This window comes from Populus alba, chromosome 4 (genome assembly GCF_005239225.2).
Source record: "Populus alba chromosome 4, ASM523922v2, whole genome shotgun sequence".
NCBI lineage: Eukaryota > Viridiplantae > Streptophyta > Magnoliopsida > Malpighiales > Salicaceae > Populus > Populus alba.
The window spans coordinates 4,367,229-4,383,225 of NC_133287.1; the positions used below are offsets into that span (position 1 = coordinate 4,367,229).

The 15,997-nt window shown below is 30.8% G+C and overlaps 3 protein-coding genes across 3 annotated transcripts; 1 reads left to right on the forward strand and 2 right to left on the reverse strand.

The window, feature by feature from the left end:
* Nucleotides 1–1,136: 1,136 nt before the first annotated feature.
* LOC118033046 (uncharacterized) lies at nucleotides 1,137–4,330 on the reverse strand. The gene is made up of 2 exons (XM_035037886.2): nucleotides 3,941–4,330; nucleotides 1,137–2,703 (listed from the first exon to the last, which is right to left on the reverse strand). Exon 2 carries the CDS (start codon nucleotides 2,655–2,657, stop codon nucleotides 1,362–1,364), a length of 1,296 nt encoding a protein of 431 aa, XP_034893777.1. The 5' UTR covers nucleotides 2,658–2,703; nucleotides 3,941–4,330; the 3' UTR covers nucleotides 1,137–1,361.
* LOC118033047 (uncharacterized) lies at nucleotides 2,832–3,941 on the reverse strand. Its single transcript, XM_073408423.1, has one exon. It carries the CDS (start codon nucleotides 3,840–3,842, stop codon nucleotides 2,913–2,915), a length of 930 nt encoding a protein of 309 aa, XP_073264524.1. The 5' UTR covers nucleotides 3,843–3,941; the 3' UTR covers nucleotides 2,832–2,912.
* Nucleotides 4,331–11,369: 7,039 nt separating the features above from the next.
* On the forward strand, nucleotides 11,370–14,327 carry LOC118033048 (syntaxin-61). Its single transcript, XM_035037888.2, has 8 exons — nucleotides 11,370–11,517; nucleotides 11,961–12,030; nucleotides 12,157–12,270; nucleotides 12,594–12,707; nucleotides 12,983–13,173; nucleotides 13,532–13,622; nucleotides 13,788–13,853; nucleotides 13,949–14,327. The coding sequence occupies exons 2-8, from the start codon at nucleotides 11,977–11,979 to the stop codon at nucleotides 14,057–14,059; spliced, it is 741 nt and encodes a 246-aa protein (XP_034893779.1). The 5' UTR covers nucleotides 11,370–11,517; nucleotides 11,961–11,976; the 3' UTR covers nucleotides 14,060–14,327.
* Nucleotides 14,328–15,997: the final 1,670 nt, after the last annotated feature.

Sequence of the window (15,997 nt, forward strand, 5' to 3'; positions counted from 1 at the left end):
AAATCAGCTCAATCATTGATTTAATCACTAAAAAAATGAAAAACAAATATACCCAACAATGAATAAACATATGACATGATTTCACTAAATATTTTTATTTTTTGCGGTCTATTTATTTTCATATCATTGGTTATTTAGATTTTGGTTTCATATCAAAATAGAATATCACTCCAAATTCCTTTCCTCGTAAAGAAGGAAAGATTAATTAAACTATTTCTTTTTTTATTTACTAATGATGAAATCTTAAAAACTTTGGATTTGATTTGGGCTTTTTACAGTTGTGTTTTAGGTTAAGATTGGTGCTCGAGTCATTGACATGAGCTTAGTGTTTTGAGCCTTCAATAACAAACCAAATTTAGGCTTCAACCCAATCCCAAGTAAATTCCTAGAGATTTTAGCACTGGCACACACCATAATACAGTTTTATGATCTTCAAGTTAGCACGACGCCGCAAGCCTACTGCTATAGCTACATCTAATCAATATATTATGCTTACGAATGCACAAATTGTTAGTGTTGCACCTACTTTTCTTGCTAACGATTATCATTTATGTTCATGTTTCAGAAATAGCTACCACTAATGGTAACTATGACGCCTATCATATCCAGTGCAGTCCTACTTATTTTACAAGTTACCTGAAAGATATAGATAAGTATCCTCCATGATTACTCCCATGCAATATATTTGTCACTTCATGCTTGCTCAAGAAAATAACAACGGGAGTTTCAGAAATTTACTTCCTGGAATATTTTCTGGAAATTCCAGAAATTTATGTGCCAACATGAACACAGGCCGGTGATGATTGCTAATACACTGGCAAAGGGAATTCACTAAGTTCAAGTAATGAAAGGTGAAATGTTTTGCATTGTTGGATGCCATCTGGAACAGTGGATTATCATTTCTGCTTTTAGTAATGAAAAATACAGAGCTAAAAGATTGTTGAGAAGTGAGAACCATTTAATCAGGGGTAGAGAAGGACTAGCATAAATGGTTGAAGCATCAAAACAATCGCTGGCCAAGATGTTCAAACCGAAATCAAAACCAAAGACAAAGATTTGCTCCGTCCGCCAAAGTAGAGACAGTAAATTTCAAAAAAAGGCTTCATATGATATAACTATAGCATTGTTCAACAGGGTTTATGGATCAAACTGGAGTTTTATTCATGACATGAGGTGGAAAACCTTTATTTACAAGATAGAGCTTAGACACTAGACTCCCTCTTCGACATTTAAAGAAACTTGAAAGATTATTGAAACAAACACTGAGTACAAGGAAAACAATCTCAGCTTCAGTCGGGCTATAAATTGCGCAAAGCTTCCTCATCGAGCGCATGGTCTTCTGACATGTTGTCGGTTTCTGGTCACTGACAGATGGTGCATTTGTGAAAGCATCCCTGCATCAAGGAGCAATAATGTCCTTTACAAAAAGCACTAGCTTCAAATTCTCCATTGCACCAGTTATTGATTCTGTCAAAAAGTTCTCGTTGCCGAGCCTGATACCATCCATGCCTATTGTTTCCATAAATACGTTTTCCCAGCATCAAGATTCTTGAAGATATTGCATAAATCTTCAGGTAAGGACAAGAATCACGAAAAATATAGCGCAAAGTCTCGACTATAATTTTCATGGATAATGCCTTTCTCTTCTGCACCTCCTTTTCTTCCATCCACGCTTCTTGCCATTCCCGCTTTATTGAATGGTTAGGCTTCGCAAGTTCCTCATCATAATCCATAAGAATTAGATGATAACTGGGGAAGTAACTAACTCCATCATTTTCCCAATCTGGCCCTGTGCTGTAGAATGTCAAGAAGATTTTTTGTGGAACGATCTTCTTGAGCCTCCGAACTTCTGTGACATAGGCCGCAAGAGATTGTTGAACACATCCTGGAAGTAAAGTGGCTTCTCTGTAACTTGTAGTGTCAACTTCAAGTTTGTGTAGTAACCCATTCTCAAAGAATCCACTGACTAATGTTTCTGGACTTCCAAGTCTTGCAACGACGAGGCTAATTAATCCTGAATCTGAACTGAGCATTGTTGGAGAGACATGGGTGTTGATGGTTGCCATTTCTAAATGTTGCTTGAGACTCTTGAATCCTTTCGATTCCGAATGAAGTTTTTGGATGATCAATCGATAGACTTCTTCAGAGGCTTCTTCAAGGTACTCCAGATTCCTTTTGATGGCTTCTTGTTGTAACATGGTATATGCAGGCAAATAAGTTTTCAAATTTGGCATACACCATCCTGCTTTTGCATAGGTGATTTCCATTGCATGACTTGTGTCTTCTTCTGTATTTCCTTTGCGAAGGATATACAGATCTTCAATATCCTGCAACTGCATATAACTCGAGAATATATTTCTAAATTGATCTTCATCCGGTAATCTACCGATTACTGGAACTAGATCCTCTAAAGCAAGTTTTACTCTGCGGAGTACATCTTGCTTTTCAGATAATAAATCTTTGTAGTGTTGCTGACAAGCGGCCAGAGCATTAGCAAACACTTTTCGTAACCTTCTTTCGTGCGCGAAAAAAAGATTATCAAGTATAATTTTTTCTTTTTCTGATAATACATCTTCTTGTTGGCTACAGTACTTGTAGTTTCCATTGCTCACTGCAGTGAGCTTTATTTCTCCAAATAAGATTTCTTTAGAGTCCATCTTTGCCTGCGGACAAATAATGAACTAATTTTTCGTTTCCTTTCACCTGCAACATACTCAACAGTAAATGAGAATTGCTTGAAAACCATGGCTGTTCATTTAAGTTTCATTATCAAACATATCACTGGTCTATATATGAACTCAAATAGCATGCAGAAATTGACTCAAAGGATATTTATTGTTTTTTTTTTTTTTTTTTTTTTACACGAGGAAGTCTTTGCGAAGATCTTCCTTTTAAATTCCTTGTTCTATTACTCAGTATCTCCTAGAATCTGCTCCTATGAGCTGGGATATTTTACGCAGTTGTTCCTGAGCTTTTTCTAGTTCTCTTTCAATAGATGAATCCACAGGAATCCTATCAATTTTTCTTGATATTTCATTTCGGATCTCTTCCAGTTCTCTTGTTTGTTTTCTAATAATTTGCTCCAACTCTCTAACATCAAAATTTTTAAGTATCCTATTATTTTCTTCAAGCTGTTGTAAGATATATTCTTGTTTCAGATCAGTTCTTCTTACTAAAGTTCTAGGATCTATTTGCCTTTCCAAATCTTTCAAATCTTCTCTTCTTACCAGTTGCTCTAATCCTGGGATTCTAATGTTTCTAATATCACTCTGAGTAGCCAACTTTTCTTCATCCAACTTTCTTAGTATTCGATTGTTTTCGAGTACCAATTTCTCCACATCTGTTTTTCCACTAGAATTTCTTACTTCTTCCAATATATCCCTCCCCATTCTTTCTAATTTAGATATCCTGTATTCAACATCATCTAGACAATCTCTAATCACTTTCTCAGTATGTTCAAATTTTCTGTCCAGATTCTTCTCATTAAATATCTTTTCAATCTCTCTCTTAAACCCGCTAAATCTCTCCAATATTTCATTATTCTGATCCTCTATTACTCGACCTGCACGATTTACTATATTTCTAAGATCCTCGGTCTGTCTATTTAGATCCTCCTGAGAGAGTGAATTGTCTTTGAAATATTCCAACTTTTCTTCTAACCACTTAGCCTGAAATTTTAATATGTCCCAAATCCCTAGTAACAGATCATTAGTAGTGTTTCCTAGGTCCTCACCCTGCTTATGATAAGCATGGTCAAAAGGAGCAAGTTGACAGGCAGGCTCAAAATTGTTATTATAAGCGCTAAATTGATGAACTCTGTAGACTCCAGTATCATAACTCATTTTCAAAGCTCTTGGTGCAAAATAGATGATATAATTATCTTCTAGCTAGTACCTATAGATGACAGCACTAGAAAGTTTTACCGAGCAGCACTACTAACCAGAGTTGTCGAAGACAGGACACAGGAGATGAAGTAGTTGTTCTATACCTTGTCGACGCCAAGATGATGAATCCTACCTCAACAATTATTACTCGTCAAGACTTTGGGTTTAGCTGAAGAAATTTTTGAATGGATTCATGGATCAAGCTGGGATTTTATTCTTAACGTAAATTAGGAGGTAGGACATAGAGTTTTTACAAGGTGGATGTATGAGATAGTATCTGGATCTTGACTCTGGTACTCCCTCCTCGACTTCTGATGAACCGGCGAAGAAAATGTCTAGAACAAACACAAGCTACAAGGAAGAGTAATAGGCCGAAAGGATGCAGTCTACCTCTTCTGTTTGCAACTACCCAATTTATAGAGCTTTATCCAAGACTTAAAATGTTGTTGGAGGGATATTATGCAAGGGCAATAGCCTGTGAGCGAAAACCGGTCCGAAAATATGGAAAGAAATTGAATTGGATATTTTAAAAAGAAATTGTTTTTTCATAGATAAAACAAGGTGTCGCGAAAGGTTTTAGGTGTACTTGCGGGTTGAAGTAAAATCCTTTTGAATGCATTTAAAAAAGGAAAGAAAGAAAGAACAAAAAAAGAAACTGGTGATCAGTTGCTTTCTGCGATAAACTATGCATTCATAACTATGAATTTGGTCATCGCTGTGATAGTTAGAAAAATTGTGAGGCAGAGATTTTTAAGTTGAAAATTAATTTTTTAAACCAATTTTTATTTAAAAATACCTAATGAACATTATAAATATCTTCCTAAATCACATCTTAACATCAAAATACTCCAAAATAATTCCATTATTATTAAATTTTTACAATCGAATGGAATATATTAGGACTAAATTTAACTATTTTTATTGTTAATACCGCAATAACCAATTATTTTTTTTTTTTTTTGTATTTTCTTTTGCATTTTTCTAATCTGTGGACTGAAAAACAAACAAAAAAAAATATTTAGATCAAAATAAAAATTATCATGGGTCTAGGGTGAGCTTTATTTTATATAATTAGACCGCAAAATGATGCAAATAAAAAAAAAGGTTTGAAATTTAAGGAAAAAAAACCTGAGGCTCATTATTGTTGATAGAAATAGTGGCCAACCTTCAATTTTTTTAGTTTTCGTTAATTTTCTTGCTAGAAGATATCTTTAGAAAAGCAATAACTTGCCAGCTAACAATGTGGCTATCTACTAGCTTGTCTCCTTCCATAATGTGAGGTGCTCATGCTTTCAGGCCCTCCGCCATTAATAGTGATAATGTCCAGTTCATAAAGTGGTGATATTTCACATGCCATATTAATGAGAAACCTACACATAGCGGATTAATACATGTCTAAAATGTGAAGAACGCAGCACGCAGCACGCAGCAGCTAGAGCTGATAGGGAGGCAAGTTGTATCTGCCTAAAATAGGATGAGTTCGTGAGGCTGCCATGGCCACATTCTCATAAGCACGTTCAAGATGATGACACTGCCTCTTCACTACCTAATCTAAGATTGTGACCTGACAATCTTAATTTCTGGCAATTCACTGGATCACCACTTATTTTTCATCTCTTTTCTCTATTTTTTTATAGTTTTCACATGCAAATTCAACAGACATTGTTATCACAGTTGTGAACACAGGAAAGTCCAGAGAACAGAGTCATTAATGAGATTTCTTTTTTCTGTCTTTTAGCAAATTATAATTCATACTTAAACAAAAATAAATAATGTTTCCATCGGCCGACTAGTTAGTTGGTCCCCAATTTGAATTCTTAAACCATAAGTATTTGCACAATGGACGCTGAAATTGGTTTTAAACAAAAGGATAATTTGGTGATGATTTCCCAAAATTCATTATATATAAATAATAGATTGTGTAGTGTTTGGGATAATGGTTAATAAATATGTTTAGTTATTTAGATTCTCTATAGACTAAGGATTTCTATGCTTATGATAAAAATCTAAGTACATGTAAAACTAGTTCTAATTGGAGGGATTTAAAAACCCTGAAGTTAATATATTTATGAGAAAGTTTCAAATTACTTAAAAGAGCTTTAAATTCAAGAAATAAAGATGTTTGTTTTTAAGTTTAAGTTAATTAATGCTCTTAAATCTATACGAGTTTATCTTAAGAGATAAAAAGCTTTGAACCCTTACTTGGATAGTTCATGGGGTATTTATACCCTTGAACCTTGTCGTTTCAAATAAGAAAATGTTAGTTAGCCAGGAGATTATACAGTAGTCATCCCTAAAGCTAGTTATCATATTTCTCGGGTCACTAGTAAATATGGTGGTGGTAATATTATCATTATTGCCCCCGTGTCTATACAAGTTTGGGTACTTGTTTCCCATAGAGGGATTTGTGAGGGATGTTCTAAGGTACTACAACCCTAGTTCTGCTCAGATGCATCATAATGGGTGGATCATTCAATCTTTATTTGAAAAGTTATCGAGGATTTTGAATGATAAGTCTTCAATTAGGATATTTAGGCAATGTTATACATTGATCAGTAGCACTGAAGGGGGGCCTTTGATCCCTTGGTGTTTTACCTTCGTCAATAAGCAAAATGGGCCTATGAAAAACACCATGAGAGGAAATCCTCTCATTTAAAAAATAGAGAAAGAAATGGGTGATACTGATGTTTAATTGTGCAACCAAACCTCAGGATGAGTATAGTCCAATTTAGGGTTATACCTAATATTAAATGACACCTCTAATTGGTGTGTGACAAGTGTGTCACATGTTAGCATAGTCGTTGGCAGTGTTTCACCCTTTTTTTTAGTTACCAGAATCTGGTCATAAAATCCAGAGTTCAACTAGATCTGAAACATTGTTTAGATCTGATCTGACCAGAACAATAATCGATTAAAGTTTGTATTTTTTATTTGATTTCAAAAAATCATTAAGAGAAAAATCTAAATTCTTTTGGAAAAAATATTTATTTTTACATATTAAATTAATTTCATATTAAATTAATTTCTAATTAACACCAATAACAATTAAACATGCAATCAACAACCCAAATTTTTTTAACAAAGGCTCCACTACCACTAGCAGAAACAATAAAACAAAATTATTCATCAATCCCTAGGATCTCTTTAGATAGATCTAGAGTTGTTTATAGATTTATTACCTTAAAATCTAATCTTTTTCAGCTTTGAATAATTCTTTAAAGATTGGGTTGTCGCAAACTATAAGTTGTTTAATTGTCCGGGCTCTAACGATAATCCACACAAACCACCAATAATAAATCTCTTAAATCCCTATTTAAGAGAGAGAAGTTGTTATGCCTAGAGTGATAGCTCTCTATTCTATGACTTATGAAGTTTTTTTGTCTAACAGATGTCTAACAAACAAACGTTCAAAATAAGAGGCATAGCTTATTATTTGTAGAGAAATATAAAAAAGACCTATAAATTGATAAAATATCAATTTTCACCTTTAATAATATCCATATATTAATTTATGATAATTTTATAAATTAACTCAATCAAGTCCCCACTCGAGTTTTTTAGGTTTAGAAATATACTCTTTATATTAATTATATTCTAGTCCTTAATTTTTAAAATATATTTTAATCAAGTTATACTTAATTAAATCATTTCAGTTTAACTTTTGACTAATGGTTCTTAATGTGTGTGGCCCATTAGGTTCTTAAGATGTTGGCCTAAATATAAATTATAATTCTAATTAAATATAATTAAATAAATTAAACAATTTAATTTATTATCTATTCAATATTTGCTTAATTTATATTTGAAGGTCATATGTATCGTCTAGTAACGTGTCATGATTACCTAAATATTAGAAAAGTTATTAGTGGTTTGACTTAACCTTTCAGTGACCGGTTTCTTAGTGTAACTAATATCCTTTCATCAATAATGTTCTGATTTAACATTAAAAAATAAAGTATGTTTGGCATGTTAAATCATGTTTGTTATTTACATCATAGTCATTGATCGTTTGAATAAGATTTTAAACTCTTTTCAAATCTTATTTACCTTGGCCAAGAATTTATTGGTCAATACTATTTGAGAACAAATGAAATATTTTATCTAATTCACCTAAGGTGGTGAATCTCTCTTGATCACTCAAGTATCTTCGTATAGTTCATGTTATACCCAATGTCTACTCCTTTATTACCTCGATTAAGATAACATATAACATGATCAAAGCATAACATTCTCTATATAAAATAACTTAGTAATCTCATGTTTATAGATCACTTACACAGCCATAACGTGAGTTTTTTCATAGATACATGTGCTCTCTCTATATAACATTCTTATGTGTGTCCGTTTAGCATACATATCTTATGACGAACATCTACATATTAGTTATAGGTATCCCTCCTACCTCAACTTATAAGAACAACTATTTTCTTTCATAAAAAAAAGAACATAATATGTATCAATCTCTAAAACTCTAATAAATATCTAGTATTTAAGAAAGTATCGACCAAAAACATTTTAGGAACAATGTTTTGATATGATAGAAATCTCATAATTATAACAACTTTATAATTTTCTTTGTAAATCATTTTTGTCCTATGAACTTTATCTTTATTTTAGATTCATAAATCAAATATTAGATTCAATAATCTAATATTATATAATTTAAAATAAATTAAACCTTTATTAATATTAAATATATATTTACATGAATATAATAATATCACGTGTAATCAACAAATTGATTACAAAATATATTAAACTAACAAATAATAAACGGGTGTGTTTCCATTAGTGAAACAAAGACATCCAGATGTGTGTGTTTGTAATCATAATTCATGTTGAATCATCTTTTTTGCTCTTGAAGTTTGATATCTACTTTATAGTATCCTAATTGTAATAAATAATTATATATGTATGCTATCGTCACTATTTATATGGTTTAAAATATTTTCTCATTTGATGGAAAAATCTTATGGAAAAAAAACATTTGTTTGTTCACTAAAAAATAGTTTTTTTAAAACTGATTTTCATGGAAAATAGATTATCTTTTATGTTTTATAATGTCATGAAAAATAAATTGAAAAATACTTTTCAGTATTTAGGTTATACCATAAAAAATGAGTTGGATACTAATTTATTGATGTTTTAATTTTTTAAAAGTTTATTAAAAAAATATAAACTAAAACTGGCAAATGAAATAATTTTAATAGATGAAAAAAGTTGGAGGATGAAATGAAAAAATAAATTATTTTAAATAAAAAAAATAGCAATAAAAAATGAAAACCAAATTTGATAAAAAAACAAAAAAAAAACTTCAATTAAAAAAATAATAAGAGAAAAATAAATAACAATAAAAAAAATAAAAACTAAAATTGATATAAAAATCAAATAAAATCAAGTTTCTAAACGGAGAAATTAAAAACAAAATATATAACAATAAAAGATTGATGATCAAATTTGATATAATAAAAAAATAATAAAATATTTTATTTTTTATTTTTTTGTAATTTTTAAAAAATATATTATATTCAAAATAAAGAAAAATACTTTTTTTTAAAAAAAATATTAATTATTTTTTTAATAATAAATAAGCATTAAAATAATTAGATTAAATAAATATGATAGAATGTTTTCTTTGTTCACTCATTAATGACGTGCGATGTCATGCCATCTATGAAATTTAAGAACTCAGAGCCCAACCCAAAACAAAGTACTTTTTATTTTTTTTCATCACAACTAAACTAAAAAATCCATACAAAACCTGTGTATTTAGGATTGTGGTGTGGGTGACAGTACAAAACCAGGGGAGGCAAGCAGGGCCCAACTCCTTGCAAAACATTTTAATTTTTTTATTTAGTATTTAAATATGGAATAGTATGATATTTTTATTTTAAATAAATAAATATTTTAATAATATATATTGCTATATTAATTTTGACGTCTCATATCAAATGCTACCCACTCCACATTTGGTGAGTGAGATGATATGTTTGTAGTTTACCTATATAATAAGTGTGTGTTTTGAGATTAAGATGTGATGAGATGATGTTAAATTAATCTCTTTAAAAAAAAAATTATATATTTTTTAAAAAATTTTAAAAATATATTTTTTGTTATTTTTTATGGATTCCACAAAAAAAAAAAAAAAACTCAATCATGTCTCTTCATACCTTAAATCCCAAACATACCTTAAAATAAAACCCAAAAAAAACCAAAACCAATAAATGCAAACCAAAATAAAATTTAAAAATATAGAATTTAATATTTGATGAACTGTATATTTCAAGAATAAAAATATAGTCATGTGATGACAAGAGGAGAACTGTATTTTAAGGCTCCGTTTGTTTGCAGGAAAGTGGTTTCCTTTTGGAAAGTGAATTTCGGGGAAAATGAATTCCTGGAAAGTGAATTCCGGAAAAGTATTTTCCAATGTTTGGTAGTGTTATAGAAAATGAACTGGAAAACACTTTCCAGTGTTTGGTTGTGTGTATGGAAAATGAACTGGAAAATAATTTATTAATGAATTAAATTTTTTTTCAAGTTTATTAATATATATAAAATATTTAATATAAAATATTTAATCACTTACAATTGTCATAACCCAATTTTGATCTTTTTATTTTTTATTATTTAAAAAAAAAAAAGATGATGAAAAATAAAAATAAAATAAATGAAGGATGAATTAAAATTTGGGTTAAGGGCAACATGATTGGAAGTTTAAAAATTTAATTAAACTCTTGACTAGTTTAATTAATTAAATCAAGGGTTTAATTAGAGAATTGATTTAATTAAATTTTAGATTATTTTAATTAATAAAATCAAGAGTTTAATTGAAGAGTTAATTAAACTTTGATTTAATAAAAAAACCCATTACTTAAATAAAATAAACCAACTCTTTGCATTTTAATTCACTGCTACAATAGCAGCGAATTATAATTCAATGCTACAGTAGCATTGAATTATAATTCGCTGCTACTGTAGCAGTGAATTAAAATGCGATGATAATGTAGTTGTGAATTAAAATTCATTGGCAGGCGTGCGGAAAGTGTTTTCCTTTCTTTAACCGAAAGAAAACACTTTACTTTCTCAAGTAACGATTTTACGTTGACCGGAATTAAGTTTCCGTTGACTTACTGTTTAACATTTATTCCCAAACATGGGAAAGTCAGGAAAACGAATTCCAGGAATTCGTTTTCCTTAAAACAAACAGAGCATAAGTTTATAGTTTGAATAACACTATCGCTTTGCCAACATGAAAATTATTAAATTTAAGTTTATAATTTTTTAAAAAAATATTTTTTTACTTGTAAATATATTCAAAATATATATTTTTTTAAATTTATTTTTAATATTAACATATTAAAACATCAAAAATATTAACTTAAATAAAAAATGAATTTTTGTTTTTTCACTTTCCAACCATGGGTGTTACACACAGTGCGAGAGAGAAATGGTAGTGAAACCAGGCCCATTGAGCCATTTTAACATGGGTCCTAAATATTCACAGCTACAGCCCAAAAAATACAAAAACCAAAATAGAGAACTTTCCTTAATTAACGCAGTCCGTCCCTTACCTTCCATCGTCGAAACTTGCTCCAAACTCAGCTCCTGGGAAACCACTTCGATCTCTCAGGTTAGATGTTAATTCCATTGAATTATCTTTTAATTCAATTAAATCGAATCGTACGCTTGGTAGGTTTTTATTTTTTTCTTGGATTATTGTTTAAGTTTTTAGATTTCACAGTTTTATAAATAAATATTTTTTTCTGGGTCTCAATGTTTTCTAGTGTCGATTCCTTTCTTTACTGACTATATTCGTTGTAACGGTTAGAAGTACTTAGATCTGTATTTATCAATTCAAACTTATGAATTGGAGTGTGCCATTTGAGTCTGTTTAAGATTTACAATTAAATTGCCTTCAATTTTTTTTAGTTCTAGGTTTTTACCCATTTATTCATTTATGCTGATCCTGGTATTTGAAATTAATGACGTAATTTGATCTGAAGCTCCTTCTAAAGAAAGTGAAGCTTAGTTTAGTATACCATTTGCTGATTTGAATTTGTTATATTAATGCAGGTCGAGCTAATCTAAGATGTCGTCAGCACAAGACCCGTTTTATATTGTGAAAGAGGAGATTCAAGAATCTGTAAGCTCTTTCTCTTCTTTTTTTTTTTTTTTTTTTTCCAGATGGGTGTATGAATTTGATCTTCTTTATGTTGTTGCAATTATTAATATGTAGTTGTAATGATTTTTGGGGCTCTCTGTTTGTTAGATTGACAAGTTGCAATCTTCATTTCACCAATGGGAACGGATTTCTTCTGACTCTGGAGAGCAAGTGCATCTTACAAAGGAGCTGCTTGCTGCTTGTGAGAGCATTGAGTGGCAGGTATTAAAATTTATCATTATGTACTTGGAGCTGTTTTTGTTGAAAATCAGTGTCCTTTTTTATGGTTTGATCTGTGGTGTAGAGACTTTGTAACTACATGAGTTTGGGTAGAATCATGAGCTGAGATGCTGATCTCTTTGATTGTTCCTTTTACCTGGTGAAGAACTTCATTAACAATACAATAAATTCCCAATTAAAAAATTTGATAATTATTCTTCCAGGCAACTAAGCTAGCAACATGTGTTTTTTGCATGAGCTTTTGAATTTAATAGAACAATATGATTCCTGTGTGCAACTGCTGAAGCTTTCTTCTTGATAGGAAGGTGGATGAATTGGACAAAGCAATATCTGTAGCAGCTAGAGATCCTTCTTGGTATGGCATTGATGAAGCAGAACTTGAAAAACGGAGGAGATGGACCAGCACTGCTCGCGCTCAGGTACTATGTGAATGGCTGTTTTCCTTTTCAGGGTAATAACTGTATTATAATTGAAAGGTTTCTGCAATGTGAATGTATTCCCCATTTTTATTTGCAAGAAATGCTTTGACAAACTTCCTCCAGTGCTGTGATTATCTAAATAACTGGATTGTTTATCTAATACACGTGCTTTATGTTTTATAGTGAATATTTGGAAGTGCAATTGATAATGAGCTATAAGATGTAGTTTCCCTTTTCATTTATGAGTTCCCTAACAAATTGCATTGCTTTATTAGGTGGGCAATGTGAAGAAAGCAGTAGTAGCTGGAAAAGAGTTGAATCTCAGTGGAACTGCTAGTGTGAATGGGATGCGCAGAGAATTAATGAGGATGCCTGATATACAACAGACTGACAAATCCAATCAGTATACTCAAGATAACGATGATTTTATACAATCAGAATCAGATAGACAAATGCTTCTTATAAAGTAAAGTGTTTGAACTCCCCACCTCTTTCCATGTTCTTATTCTTCAAGATGAATTTGTTATTAGTGCATTGAAGGCTTCAATAAATGTTTGCTTGTATGAGTTATTTTTTTATATTTGTGTATTCTGATACAAGGGCAAGTAGTGCTAGTTTTCTTAATGTAATCCTTTACTTCATTAAGTTAGGGGGTGCTTCCACAGCTAGAGCCTAGAGTAGACAACTTATGTAGTTAGTTGAGCATGGTTGAAAACAGTAGGGTTGGTTTGATGTAGCTTGACATCAGGATAGGTCTTTGTGTTTTTCATGTATTTCTTAATTACTTTGCACTCAGTTTGCCTTTTGATTGCTGGTGGTTGCAGGCAACAGGATGAAGAGTTGGATGAGCTTAGTGCAAGTGTGGAGAGAATTGGAGGTGTTGGCCTAACCATACACGAAGAACTACTTGCACAGGTTAGGATTCTGTAGGTTGATGTTCTTTGTAGTTCATTTTCCCTAGCTCCTCTGCCAGAAGCTTGTACAAGGATTGTAACTTTGGAATCAACTATGAAGCTCTGTAATCTAGTTGAGGCTGATATTTGCTTACTCTTGGGTCTGTAATTGTTCTTGGTGCTTCAGGAAAGGATCATAGATGATTTGGATACGGAAATGGACACTACATCAAATCGACTTGATTTTGTTCAGGTGATTTTCTTTCAGTGGCAATGTATCAAATAACACTTTTCCGCTCTTTGAGATGATAAACAGAACCTATTATTTGTTTATTTATTTGCTTGCAGAAAAAAGTGGCTATGGTCATGAAGAAGGCCAGCGCAAAGGGGCAACTTATGATGATAGTGTTCTTGGTAGTTTTGTTCATCATCCTATTTGTTCTGGTCTTCTTGACCTAATCCATAGAAAATCCGGTCTGAGGTGTTCGTACATAAGAGATACAGTTGTCATGGGAGTAAAGCATACGGGTGCAAAAGGAAAAAGGAATACATAACAATTGATGGTGGCTTGAAATGCTTTCTCAAAGTAAGAATCTGAAGTACTGGGAGTTTTTGACAGCTTTTAACGTGTTGGGATTTGCTTTTGAACAATTCTGAGCTATGAATACCCATGTATGGCAGGTTTTTATAACTCTTTCCTTCATTACCTGTGATTTTTGTTCTTATAGTCTATTTGTTACACGATGAACTTATATTGCTTTAGAATCTACTAGCCAGCGTGCCCATGCTATGTCATGGGTAGGATTCAAGTTAATTTCTTACATAAGAGAAAAGGATGTCAGCATTGTGCATGAAATTTATTGACGGATGAATAGAAAGATGATGCGTAAGCACTGAATTAAAAAAATAATGCTAATTGAAGACGAAAACGAAAGTAATTTGATCTCCCAAACAAAAGGTGATATTTTATTTCGGTTGTTATTTTTATTTTATATAATTTTCAATAGTTATCTTGGAGGTTAAGTATATATGATTCTTGGTCTTTTGCACAATATGAAAACAATTATTCGAGTTTTAATTACTATTACATGTAAAAAAGGGTGGATTACGTAGACAACAATTTTAATCATTATTGGTGGAGGCTGGAAAAGCAAAATTAACTCTAAAAATTCAATTTTTAACATAGTTTTACCTTAAAACACTCTAAAAATATCTTAGAAATCTAAATAAACTCATTTCCAACCTTAAAACTATCTTTATCACTCAAACAATGAAAAATAATTTGTAATTAAAAAAAAAAAAAAGTTTACCAGTCTCAAAGATAAATATATTAGTGCTAAGTTAACTTTTTATATAGTTGATCGAATGCTTTCTCTTTTCTTTTTGTTTTTTTTGTTTTTTTATGGTGTTCTCTTTTCTTTTAACATTCAGAAACTGAATCGTGATAAAATTAAAATTTTAGACAAACAAAAAAAAACAAAAATAATTGAGACCAAATATGCATAAACCTAACCAATAAGGACTAGAATGAACTTTTTTGTTCTTCATGAATAGTGGAAATGAAAAAAACTACATTTTTTGTGTGTTAATTTTGGCCATTATTCTTTGAAAAAAACTACATTATTCAATTATATCCCTAATTGAATCAATTTAGACCTTTAGATTTAACAACATGTTGCAAATTCATTTTGGGTTCCCAAAATTATGCAATTTTGATCAATTTGATTTACAATTTTGATTTTTCTCTTTAAATATGTCCTTAGTTGACTTCTTAATTTGATCAAGTGTTTCAAATCCATCCTTGGCTCTTCAATTTTTATAATCTTATCCAAATTAAAGTCAAATTAAGCTCCTTTTCTTCTATTTCTCTTCAATCGAATTCTTAATTGTGGCTCAAAAATTTCTTTGAAAAAGGTTTTCAAGGTTCAATTTCAACCCCGGTTATATTATTATATTTTTAATTTTTTGTATTTTGTATGGTTTTCAAGGTTCTTTTGACACAAAAATTAAATAAAAATAAAAAAGGAAATAACAAAATGGTTAAAATTACTAAAATTATTGAAAAGATATATTTATCGAATTCCTTTTTAAAGGCAAGTTGTTTTTTTCCTCGGTGAGTGTAAAATTACATGAAACACTTGTGCATCACTTAAATCTGGAGAGATTAGGAGGGTGATTGCATGTAGATGTATATGAACCCTTAATTGTGGCCCAAAAATTCATAAATTTTATTTTTGCTCGTGATACTCAATTATCGGTTTAATTTCAACCCTGGTTATATTATTATATTTTTAATTTTTGTAATTTTTATGGTTTTCAAGGTTCTTTTGACACAAAAATTAAATAAAATGAAAAAGGAAATAACAAAATGGTTAAAATTATTGAAAAGATATATTT